Genomic DNA, 13,330 nt, shown 5'->3' on the forward strand with positions numbered 1-13,330 from the left:
TTAATTTTGATTTTTGTAACGATCCTTTGTGGTTGTAGATATTATCAACTTCGTTTAGAGCATGATATGAAATGAATAGCTAAGTATGAATTTCATTACAGAAGTTTGATGGTGCTGACAGAAAACTGGGGAGTAATCTTACTCAAATGGCAACAATTTTGCGCTGAATTCTACGGGGAAATAGTTGCCTTAGGGTCTCGATCATTCTCTGAATAAATGTCGATAATAATTAAAAAACCTCGAACTTTTTGCTGCCGGGGGAATGTCAAAATAAATATGCTTTTTTGAGAAACCGCGAAGTAGCACTTCAAACGTATGCTACATCAGTTTCATCCTTGGTTTCCCTTCTGAACGTAAAAAGTGATAGCGATCAGAGATTGAAAGAAAGCATGAACATTACTTACAAAGTACTTTAATTAAACAGTATTTCTTACCTACCGTCTATAGACTTAAAAGATAAAGTAAAATTGAACCCTATTCTAAACTGCCTGAGGGCTTACAGTGTGTATAAACGGAAATTTAAAAGGAATTAATTTTATTTCAATGGCGAAGGGGGTAAATAAACATATTTTTTTGAAAATGTATTTTGTCAAGTTTCTGAGATTTTTGCTTGAAGTTGATGAAATGTCCTTCAACACCGTTCCTGCCTCCGTATGTATTCGCTGGCTCATATGGCACATTTTGAAGCTTGTTATATGTGCTAATGGTTCTCTGACTATATCCATGTGTTGCTCTAGCAGCTAATTATTTAACTGTCGCGAACGGTAACTTAATTCCGGCTGTCATTAAAACGTATGTTTGAAAGAAAACAACTGTAAAAAAAGCACGAGTTTTGATACAATTAAACTCGCAAAACAGCAGTGATATATCATTTTGTGATCAAAGAATTTATCTTATGTCTAGTAAGTATGTCTTTCACGAGTCTCGCCGCTTTTCATTTGGATCTTTTACGCTCTATTTTCCCTGCTATTAAAATTTTGCGGGGAGTACACGGCAAATGTGTTTTGCTGTTCGCAAGCGAGGCTGCATCGCTCGCGCTTTATCTTCTCAAGGTCGTTGAAGTTCTCGAGGACCCGCGAAAGCGAGAGAGAGCGATAGGCGAGGTGTTCAGGGAAGTGTTGTCTGCACCGAAGGCGGTACCATGCGTACCGGGCAAATTTTGTGGGACAACATTAACTCTATTCCTACGACGACAGCGACAAAGGAGAACGTCTCTAAAACCCTTTCTAAAGTTGCTGTTGAATATCACGTAAATAGCGGGATTTAAAGCGCTGTTTGTATGACCCAGGAAGAAGGCCAGAAATGCTAAAACAGCCGGGGGTCCACAGGGGAACCTCTCGGACCCAAAAAACCAAATAAACTGGGTAATATACACTGGGAGCCAGCACAAAGCAAAAAGAGTCACCACTACTAGTAGCATCTTGAGAACTTTCTTTCTGGATTTTTCGGCGCGGAGTTGGTTCTCGGTCGTTTGATTCCCAGGCACCTTTCTAACCCAAAGTTTGTAAACCACAAAACTGTATAGAATAGACATTGTCAGAAGTGGAACTGCATAAAACAACACAAATAAAACAATGGTGAAGTCTTTAGCCGCATTTTCTCCGAAAACTGGGGTCCAAATTTCTTCGCAGGATGAAACTTCTTCTGATACGATAATTTTTTGTGCGTAAAGAAACGGAGAGTTGACAGCAATCCCTACAATCCAGACGACCACAATGAGGACATAGGCTGCATGGAAACTGATGTAGCGTTTTAGAGGATACATAACCGCCAGAAAACGGTCAACAGCGATCGCTGTCAAGCTCAACACCGAGCTTGCAATGGAGAGAGACTGGCTAAAGGAGATGAACTTGCATAACATTTCTGCAGCGACGCTTTCAGACCATTCGATTTGGCTGCCCGCAATCACTGAAATGGATATAGGCATGTTGAATGCCGTGATGAGTAAGTCTGCTACGGCCATATTGACTATAAGGTAATTTGTAACAGTTCGCATATGCCTGTATAGAAGAACCACGCAAATAACAAGCACATTTCCAACGAGAGAACAGAACATTATGATTGAGTAGGCAAGACACTTGAGAACTTGCTCCGTGTACGATTCGGAGAAAACTGGACACTGCGGTGCAGGACTGGAGCTTGCTATCGTATTGTTACTCACGTCTGTGGCCATTCCGAGAGAGAACTCCCACACTCGCCTGACTCGCAAGCCTCAACTTCAGTTTGCGCTAAGTACTCGTTGAATGAAAACGAAGCTTTTTGAATTCAATTAGCAAGTAGTTGATAACTGGATTACGACGTCGTAATATCGAAGTCTGTAAACTTTTCTTGGCAATTATTAAAGTTGCAAAGAGCTTTCCAGTCCTGCTTGCTCACTTTTCTGTACCCTCTGGTTAGAAGTTCGGCTCCAGCTCTGCTTCAATCCAAGTTAGCAGCTGATCACGGAGACAGCACGTTATTATTGGTATTGTCAAAGGGGCCGATCGATCACATATACTGTGTGACAAGCCAACTTCATTTCCATTTCAATAATTAAGCTGACTTCGTCAGGTTTCCGTTCACTCTATTAGCAAATTCCTTGAGCGTTCTGTGGAAAGCCAACTGGAACAACAAAGACATTTAAGAAACTTAATCCACTGAAGTATATATATCTGTTGCGCAAGCCAATGGTCAGATCAAAGAGATCTTGAAAGTCTTTTTGTGTCCCTCACTAAATGTTAGTGTGTGATGGTCAAGTTCGAGATCTTTGAGGTGACTAGATCAAATAATTTAATTTAAAGACCACTCGAGTTGTTTTTGACTGAAGAAGGTAAATTCTAGACTAAAAGTTTTCCGGCGATATAAAAATTCCTTGAGCACTTGAATGACAGACGCGAGAAGGCTGTTTATCAAGCAGTTTCAAATACGTGGCGGCATGGTATCGTCATAACACGATTACAATAATTGCACGTTTCGACCTTTTAGCCTCTAGACAGACATTTCATCTTTGTTGCTTTTCTTATGCGCTGCGCAAAGTATCTTTTCATCTGTCAGAACACCGGTTACTCGATCTTTCAAATTACCACAACGCGCGACAACAAAAGTCAGCTGACAAATTCTTGGATTCTTTGACAGAGGCAATCCGGCTGACAAATCCTTCCACAAATCCAAACAAGATGATCGATCACTGACTAATCTGACAAATCCCTCCGGTATCTAGGAAAAATGAACAACGAATGTACGTGCGACCGTTTTAGCTTCTTGGTAGAATTCAGTGCAATTCAATTTGCATCTTCAACATCGGAAAGATTAAGGCACAATTAAAGCACCAAAAAGGTTCAATATCATAACTCCCCACTCGCACCTATGGATTTTTCATATTTACAGCTAGAATTGTTTCTTTCTTGAAGTCGCCAAGAGAAACGGGATAGTATTCTATTGATCTGCTTGTGACGAATGAGTTCACTTTAGTCAACAGAGTCACAAAAAACAAACTTTATGAGTTTTGGAATACCTCGGAAACAAGAAAAAATATTGACTTAGAAAACATTCTCTTTTGAGCCGTGATTTGTCTTAAAACCCGTTGATAAGTACGTAGATTAAATGTCTTGACCACAAAACAACCTTGTGTTCTTAATATTGTTTTACGTTGTTGGAACTTGAGAAAACAATAATTCATTTTCGTCAGCCAAAAGCATTTACGGATATGTTCCCTCCCCTTGTTATCGCCTAATATCACCTGCAAAAAACCCATGATGTTGTACGAGGAATGGTTTGATATTTGAGTTCAGATAAGCATTTCTTTACAAAAACTTGCAAACGTTAGTTGAGTCGGTGACGATGATTGCGGAACGGGTTTATTTAGGCTTAATATTGACGTCACGAATCACGGAGGCGTCTCATGTTTTACTATACGGGTATCGATTTTTTGAAGCTCGACTTGTGAATGAAAGTGATAGGCTCCTGAAGCGTTTGATTTCTAAATTCCTAATACGACATGAGCAGACATTAAAATAGCTTTTGATGAACAAGGTAATTTATTTGTAGTTTTAATGTCTGACTTTACCACTTTGCATAAAGTTATTAATTCGGAATTTAATTACGAGCTATTGTGAAGATCGAGTTTTTACCTTAAAGTAACCTGCAATTAACTCTCTCTTATTACGCGCTTCAAGAAACTGTGCTGGTTTTCAATATCGGTGCTTTTTCGTTCAATATCCATTCCCCGGCATTCACTGCTGAGTGACCGAGCCTGTTAACGCTGCCTCGCAGTTTCCCAGTTCTCTTTGGTAGAATTTTATTGTGGTAACGCAGGAAAATATTTATAAAATACACAGCGACCATGTTTCTTTCTTTCTTTAAACTCAAAGTAATTTCCAGAAATAATGAGCCCCAGTTCTTCTCGCTGAAAATGCTTTACGCCCGAGCAACAAAGCGCTGAATTAAAAATTTCAAATTAAGATTTGACAGCTTAAAAGGCAAATTCAGTTTATTTCTTTTTGTCTACAATTTGATGATCGAATACTCTAAAAAGAATAGGGAAAATTTCTGAGAAAATGCTTTTAAACGAAAGAACAAGAAATTCGGATCAAAATTTAACCTCGAGTTAGCGCTAATCGGCCTATGAACAACTAGGCCCAAGGGAGGGCATCTTCTCTAAAGTCCCGGGAACTTTTCGGGCTTTGTGTTTGTTGTGTTTGCATTCAACATCAAAGTTTCAATAATTTCGAAAATAATAATATGAAACTGACAGTTCACGAACTAAAATTGACTGGTTTATGGGCTAGGAACCACTATTTAACGGGTTTGGATTTTAAAATTTGCCTTCGGACCTGAAAAGTTTCCGGGCCTGTCTTTAAACCATCTTTGCTTGTAGATATGCCCACCTAGGAGAGAGATTCTACAACCCGAACACACATCTTAAGTAGGTTTTTATTTGGAATGATGAGCAGGAAAAAAGCTAGACTATAAAATAAAGTCAGCAAAAACTGGTGTTTGCGCAGTTTGCTCGGAGTGCGACTTCAAAAAAGCGCGATGACTGGCGGGTCATAACTGCATAAAGTTTTTGCAAAAACAAGAACTTAGTACAAACGCCCCTACCCATGATTCACCTTGTTTACCCCAAAATGCTTCATAAGCATTGTCTTCAGTATTTTAAGGGACGACAGTAACACCCACAAAAAATAAGAAACAATGGTTACGCGAACAGTTTTTTTTTGGTGGAAGGAGGAGGGGGGGAAGGGGTTTTTTCTTAGTCAAATGGGTCACGTGCCTGCGTATCTTGCTAGGTTCGTATGTTTGGGTGTCGTCCCTCATTTTCCCAGGGATTTCGCTTGCTTCTCTATCCCTAAGGAAAAAAAGAGGGACCACACGCAGTTACGGTTAATTGAGCCCAGGACTCATGTCATAAGTAGATGGAAAACGTTCATTCGGCCGGGAGAGATTTCGAGTCGCGCTTAAGGCAAACGTCAGATTCAAGTTGGGAAATTCTTAAAATAGAAAATGAGAAGATAAAAACAGTCCAAAACAGTACTTGTGGATGAAGCTAACGTGAAGCTACCAAACGTTTTGCAGAAGCAATTCATAGTAAAAGACAACAAAACTGAGGGAAGATTTGGCCACGTGGTACAAGTCCACCTTTTCCGTTTCCCGTAAACGTGACTCAAAATCTCTTTATTGAGTAGACAATTGTTGACAGTGAATGGCGTTTCGATGCACATGTCGATGAACCGTGGGAAGATCAACCATCAGTCATGATGATAGAAATGATTATTGTACAGGTTGTCGAAACATCATTCACTGTCAACAATTGTCCTATTCACCACCCTCACCCAGATAATCACATTCCACTGCAAGTTATTTTGGCACCATTTGCGCGAAACAAAGACACCTTTTAAGGCATAACTAAAGTCACTAAAAGGCGAGATTCAAACGGGGCTGTCATTGAAGTCCTGTATTAACTTAAGCAATAGTAAAGCAACACACGAACAAACCTTCCTATCTCCCGAAGGAACCTTTAATTAATAAAACGCAACTTACAACTTAGCCGTTACAATAAGAAAATAGTTGCTACAGACTTAAAACTGCTTATGTAAGTCATGGTCATTCTGGGCCAAGGATTCTTTTCCTCTCGTAATTAGAAAACCCGTGCGCTTCAAATACACACTAACGACGTAAGCATGAAAGCGAGGCCTAAGTGCCAAACCGCAATTTAATTGTATAAAGTGGCAAAAGCGCACTCTAGAACTAAGAAAAAAAAAAAGTTGTCGCAAATATACTCCGCTTTGTAATTATCGCCGGTTCCGATAACAGGAAAGACTTGACGTTTCACGTATTTCCGAAGGATCTTTGCCGAAGGTTAGTTTCGCCAAGGTCCACTTTCCAACGCACGTTAATTTACTACAAACGCTCCAGGAATATCTTTTGGGGTTAATTTCTAATCTCTAAATAACAAATCGTCCCTGTTTTCGCAGCTCTATTTTATTTTTTGAAAGTTTGCGGGAAATCTGATGGCCCTTAGCCGCCTCGCTTTCACGCTTAAAGTGCAGGGCCCTCAAAATAAGACTTCTTGTCTGAAATAAAATGTTTGCAAGGGCAATTTGAACATTTTAATGAGTAGAATTGTATTAAATGAAAAAGTTTTGGTGAAAAAGACTTAACCCAGAATAGCGAAAGGTGGGAATCTGCACGTTTTGGTCAAGAAATGACATGCTTGTATATACATTCATTCAAAACATATTTGACATCAAAACAATGCAAGAAAAACTTCCCCTTATTACAATATCTTAGATGAGTTGAGTGACTACAGTTGAAAAACGATCTTGAAACTCGAGTACCGTTGAATCATAATTAAATTCTATGACGAGCACGGATGGCGGATGAAACCTAAATTCGAAATTGAAAACAATTGGGTGGAATGACAAAAAGACGCCTGTGACTAAGACGTTAATGACAACATATCCGACAGCTTCTGACCTTACTTTATTCAACTGAAAGGTGTTTGTCGCATGCTAATGTGAATTGTGACGAACAATATCTCATGTGCACGAAATGAAAAAGGAAGAGTACAAAGAATCAATATCTCCACTTTAAAAAGTACTTTTTAATTAATAAATAACAGATTTTTTCGAAGGAAACAAGATGGCAAAACTTATGTACACCTTAATGAGTATAAACGTACAAATGGAAAGCATCTCCACTGATTTCTTTCTATGTAGGCCCGTCTTGAAGTTGCTGTCATAAAACCAGATTAATCACGTACACAAAATGGGGTAAAATCAAAACAATTCAAAATGAAAAACGTTCAGTCAACAAAATGCACGAAAAAACGGATCTTGGCTACGTCAAGATTGGTTTAATTATTATTATTTTTTATCTTTTAATGTATGACAGGAGAAAACAGGATGGATGAAGGATGAATCTAATACGTCAATATATCAAGAAATTATGACAAAGAGAGAACTATTTAAAAGGAAAAGGACAGCAAATGTGAGAGAAACGAAAACAAAAAAAATAGAACGGAAATGCATGGAGACTAACGCAAGTTACTCTAATAGACTGGACTCTTCTGCCATTTGCTTGTAAAACAGCCAAACACTAAACAACTCGTAATTTGAATTCCACGAACCATCGCTGAATTAGCCAGTGCTCAAATTTGTTTTGGAAATAAGAATGTGTCTACAATAAGTTTGCTTTTGCCATTACAAAAATGAATAGTCTTTATGCCGTACTATTGAATAAGGCTGTCTGGACCACTGAGCTTGAATCTTATTCTATCAACAGATTACAATAAATAGTTATGGATTAATTAGCTAGCCAGTTTTTTCAGTGCTATCGGGCACTGCAGATTCGTCTGTCCTACTTACAAGCCATTTTACTGTGCCCTTGGAATGCGATTGGCAAGTATTCAGAGTCTGAATCAATCTCGTTCAGCCTCACAGATCAAGGAGGTCTTTCAGTGATCCTTCAGGTTTGATATCGACCCAAAGGCTACGTAGAAGGCTTAAAACGTTCTTGCTTTCTTTCCTTCTCCATATAAAGGACTCGTAACATATAAGATCACTGTTCTTTTAGAATTTCCATCTTAGTATAGCGCGACACTTGTGTGTACACGCTATTTCTTGTATATATCTGATTCGTTATCCTGATCTGTTCAAGCCAACACCTGGGAAAATAAGCAAAAGAACAAACAACCAACACCCACCCCGTGGACACAATGATGCTTATGAGCCTAAGAGAGTATTGCTACTCGCCCATAAGTGGATGAGTCCATCACGACCAACAAGGGGTTACAGGGGTTGCGGGGGGGGGGGGGGGAGGGGGGGAAGGGGACTGAGAGAGAATGACTGACTGAATTGACTGATCTAATTGACTGATCTGTTGAAGGACGACTGACTGGTTGAGTGATCGGCTGACTGGACAGACTGACTGACTGACTTGCTGGCAGACTGGCTAACAGGCTGCGTGACTGACAGACAGGCCAACTGACTTTTTGACAAACGGACTGACTGACTAGAAGATTGATTGAATAACTGACTGCCTCCTCTACGTAGAATAACTGACTAACTACAAAGCCTTCTAAACGCTCGACTCGGAATTCCTCGATGGTTTGGTGAAGCTATGATATAAATAAAAGCTCAGCTTTCCACACACGTAACTTAACCTCAGCTATTCTACAACAACAACAACAACAACAACAACAACAACACAAAATACTTGTACAAATAACAATAAATAAAGAAAAGCTCTCTTTGAAGATGTACGTTAAAAAAAATAATAAAACGACATCAAAACACAATAAAAGGAAAAAACACAGACTACATTAAACTAACAAAAGACTGAAATCATCTTACACCTAACTACGTCTGAAAAATAATAATTTGCAGAAGATATACAACAATCTGAGCCTAATTTTCTTTAATACATTTAACCGTATTAAACACAATTGTAGCGACTGCAAAAATAAGACATTCGTTCGCTCAAAAACTGTACAAATTTTGGATTTATAAGCAAATCATTTCCATTTTTCAGATTACTTTTCATACAAGACTGCATAGAGTCTTAGTATTTCACTGACATACTGTATAGAAAAATGTACATAGTCGAAAAAATTTTTTTGTCTAAAAAATTGAATAAAACTACATTTATACAAACTGGAACAATAATTCCCAGTTTCCTAAATACAGAGATTGTCTTGTTGTAATCAATGAAACAAAACCGCGAACTTCTTCACCTTCGTACAACGACAAAGACCGGCGCACACTTGGGGACAACACGTCCCCTCGTTTGCACTGAATGTGATTCGTTGAAAATCGGAGTCATTTCGTCCTAACTCCGGAACGCAAAATTTCATGGGACATGTTACGTGGACGGAAGTTTATAACTACAACGGGATTTGTGCATTGAACCGGTAATGTCGCACAATGGACGTTGTCCCTAAAACAGATGATTTCCCTACAACAGTGTGTTCCTTTATGCCTGTTGAAGATTGCTGCGTATTGTACAAAAAGAGTCCATCGTATCTTACTGAAGTTTTGGTAAGATACTGTACTATTAGAAACAATAACTGTCCCTTTGTAAGCATTGTGGTAGTCAATTTGCAGGTTAGTATATACCTGCGTTAGGTAACATGTCATGCACTCAGTCACCTTCCATTTCAGTTCTTTGTAACCGTCCGTTTGTTTACCGTAAACCGTTTGGCAGCGTTTACTGTCAAGCGATGCAAACACTCTCATTTACCAAGAAGAGTGTTCAAGAACTCCTCAAGATCAACACCTATTTCACGACCTTTCGCCACAATCTCCTGGACATCGGGGCCATCGCCACTCTGGGCAAGCTCGAACATCAAATACTGTGAACATGAAAGAGGACAATGAACCTGAAGTTCAGGACAGGAAAGGAAAAACTTGAACGACAAAAGAATTCAACAGAAAAACAAAGGTACAGCAGCAAAAGATGGAAGAGCAAAGCTGATATAAAAAATAAATGTTGATGAACTTTACATCTTTCCAGAGCGTTGCACCAAGTGGTAAAACCATAGTGGCCTGTTGATACATCTTGCGGGCCTAGGAAACAGACAGGATTTACCCACTAATACAATGATGATGATGATGATGACAATAATAATAATAATAATAATAATAATAATAATAATAATAATAATAATAATAATGGCTGATAGTTATTGTTAAATGACTGTTAATACTTTTTATTCTCAAGACTAGATTTTCACACATCCTAAACCTGACGAACATGGACACGGCAAAAATGAAAAAAAAATCTTTACCTCCTTGATGCAATGTCTCCTTAATTCAACAGAAATAGCCCTGTTAGGAACAAAAAGGAAAACAACACACAACACAGGGAAGACAGTCATTCAAATCAGGGCTTTCAAAGCTAAAAAGTATAAGAATGGTCTTATTTAAACAAAGCAGAAAGGCGCTCCAGTATGTCAGGCTGATTAAGACTCTGCTAAAGTTTTTGAGAGAGTCCTTAACACTTAAACGTGCAAACATTTCTTCAATTATGAAGAGATAGATTTCAAGTACATTTTGACAATCAACTACAGTCTTCAAAGGCTTGCGTCAAAAACTTTGAGGATGCGCATCGCCTCATTGTACTTTTGTAGTCATTTAAAACAAAACTCGGCTGTAAGTTTCTTCTTACCAAAACGTTTTATAACCTTAGATAGGAATGTGAAAATTAGTGACACAGCCATCTTAAAAGAACTGTTAAAACAGGTTGTCTGTGGAAAATGCATAAAGCATATGAATGGTACACCTTCCACATGCTAATACAGTGCAAATGTTCTGAAAGAAATGAAGAACTGATTCTCTTTGCTTGGTCAAGATTTTTCTTCTCCACTTCATGCTTGCAGGCCCTGTAAAAGTAAATTGAGCAACATACCAAATCAAATGGTTTTGCCAACATCGAGTGCAACAATCTACTATCTACAACACTGCTTTAAGACCATCCCCGCAAATAATGGTTGCGTCAACAAGTTGAATGAAAAGTTGAGATGCATGACTAGCCATGGTTAGCCATCTGACTTCTTTGTCATGTGTCCTTGTTAGCTTTCCTGGACTTGAAGGTAGCATTCCTATCATTTTAATCTTGTTAACCAATAAAAACGTCACATTAATTTACTGACAGTCACAACTTATGAACAAAAAGCAGAAGATTTTGCGCCGTCGGGGAGCTCCAAACATAAACTAGCCTCCCGCGCGGACGTTCTTAGGGGTTCGTGACGCGTTTCTGCCTCACGTTGTGGAGCATTGCGTGACGAGCCAAAAGAACTACTGTGTGAAGGCTAAACATAAACTCCAGCACCGTTGTTTTCATCTTTGATGTTCTTCAGCGTTCATAACCAGTCTCCTCAACTATGAGATAGCCCGGTATACACTGAAAAACTTACCATAGTGCTAAGTTGACGTTCCCTGGGAACAATCTCAAGTATTTTTGGAAGTAGGTTGACCAAGAAGACTGGGATTTGCAGCTCAGTGAGATGCTGATAACCTGAAAGAATTAATGACATATGAAACACAGTATCACAACCAAGTAAACCCTGCAGGCCACACACCTTAACCCTTTAAGCCCCAAGAGTGATCAGCATCAAATTTCTCCTTGTAATATCAATGCTTTGTGAAACAGAGTGGTCATGAGAATTAAGAACATGATCACACTAAATGAATCTAATTGATACTTCAACAAATTCTCCCCACTACTTTTATTGAAAACGTATAGAGATAACAAATGAGAATTTGAATTTTGATGTTAGCGTTTGAAGGGTTAACGCACCCTATAATCACCACGAATGTTACCTCCAGGCACTTATAACACACCAGGATATTACCAGGATAACGTTTTTTGATCCAAACATTTATCTTGATATAATATGTGGACGGTGGAGGAATTAGATAACGGTCACTGATAGGGTCTAAAACAAAGGGTTTTTAAACCTTAGTACAGTATCAACAGTTTTCAGTGTCAAAATTATGTGACACTTTACTCTCCTTCACAGCCGCTGGGCCCGGAGTCACGCAATGCTCCTAAAATATCGCGTGACTCCGGCCCGAGCAGCTGCGAAGGAGAATATGCGACACTGCACAGATGTCAAAGTCTGAAGACCCAGTATGTTATAAGAAACCAAACCGGGTGAGTAAGACTTTTGTTAATGTAGCGAGCCTAGGAACTTGAACCAGTTTATAAAAAATTAAACTGGAAACTGTGACGACTCGCATTAATAACAGATAGTGATTTTCTGTAACGAAATGGAGAAGGAGGGCTTAACGGAGGATTTCCGGTAATAACTAGGAGCGTCTTAAGCGCCAATGGTCCGCGGTCGGTTGGTGGTCCTCAACAACCTTCACGTGATTTAGTGATGTGACGAGTTTTCCTTCGAGCTGCGTTGTTCCTGCCACAAGGTTTCTGTCAGCCAGTTTTTGTACCCTACTTGTGGTTCCGGATCAATTCAGCTTTCTGGGAAATTGACCACCCACCCCTTCCCTAAGTCAACATTATCACTTACTTCCCACTTAGGGCAAACTGTTGGCTTAGGGGAGGGGTAGGTGGGTAGTTTCCCAGAAACCTAAGTTGATCCGTTGCGGATTTCTTCTCCACTGATTATATTTTCAGTATGACGGGTGTCTGTTTTGTTTCCTTTTAAGTAGGGCTCATGGCTGTGTTGGGCTGGTGTGCCAGCCATGGGGGCATTATTCAATCTAGGGGCTGGCTGCCAAGAGTAGTAGCCCCTGGATACTACAGGCACCCAACCTCTATTCATCGATGCAGTTGTTAAATCAATTTTGTTATAGCTTACCTGATTATGAAACCTGTAGTCTTGCCATACGGCACTTGATGAATGAGGCAAAGAGCTACTGGTGCTCACTGACATCAAGCATCTGTTTACTAGTTCATCCATGGATTGTCTTGGTACTGATGATGACTTGTCTCTCTTCAGGACTTTGGATCTCTGGTAGAGTAGATATTCTGTCCACAGTATTTGGATATCTTGTCTGTCTAAAGGGCTGTGCACTGCTGTCTCAAATGCTGCATCTGGTGTCAGATTGTCCCACTCAGATGAGGTTGGTGGTGAAATCTCCAGTAACAAGCTAATAAACAAATCAGACAACATGCTTGGACATTTGTGAATGGCAATGGCCAGAAGTGTCAATAACCCCAGGAGCAATCTGGGAAAATAAAAAAACCTACCGTCCAGTCTCTTTAAGAAAGAAACCGCTGTCATTGAGAGCTGTTTGACTTACAACAAGTAAACGAAAATGAATGAAGAATGACAAGGACCAAGTCTAGGTCTCCCTTCTTGCTTGATGGTCCACACTCAGGAGCTTAGTGG

General features: G+C 39.4%; 2 protein-coding genes across 2 annotated transcripts in view; both read right to left on the minus strand.

Moving 5' to 3' along the window:
• Nucleotides 1-396: 396 nt before the first annotated feature.
• Nucleotides 397-3,462, minus strand: LOC140935880 (QRFP-like peptide receptor). Its single transcript, XM_073385456.1, has one exon. The coding sequence runs from the start codon at nt 2,171-2,173 to the stop codon at nt 1,040-1,042; it is 1,134 nt and encodes a 377-aa protein (XP_073241557.1). The 5' UTR covers nt 2,174-3,462; the 3' UTR covers nt 397-1,039.
• Nucleotides 3,463-8,479: 5,017 nt separating this feature from the next.
• The window catches only part of LOC140935881 (zinc finger C3H1 domain-containing protein-like), a 33,891-nt gene continuing 29,040 nt past the window's right edge, over nt 8,480-13,330 (minus strand). Inside the window, exons 21-26 of the mRNA XM_073385457.1 lie at nt 12,797-13,088; nt 11,393-11,493; nt 10,757-10,858; nt 10,265-10,304; nt 9,981-10,043; nt 8,480-9,829 (exon numbers count right to left, since the gene is read on the minus strand). Coding sequence (XP_073241558.1) covers nt 9,710-9,829; nt 9,981-10,043; nt 10,265-10,304; nt 10,757-10,858; nt 11,393-11,493; nt 12,797-13,088 — 718 coding nt within the window. The 3' untranslated portion in view covers nt 8,480-9,709. The remainder of the gene's footprint in view (nt 9,830-9,980; nt 10,044-10,264; nt 10,305-10,756; nt 10,859-11,392; nt 11,494-12,796; nt 13,089-13,330) is intronic.

Source organism: Porites lutea, chromosome 4 (genome assembly GCF_958299795.1).
Source record: "Porites lutea chromosome 4, jaPorLute2.1, whole genome shotgun sequence".
Classification (NCBI taxonomy): domain Eukaryota; kingdom Metazoa; phylum Cnidaria; class Anthozoa; order Scleractinia; family Poritidae; genus Porites; species Porites lutea.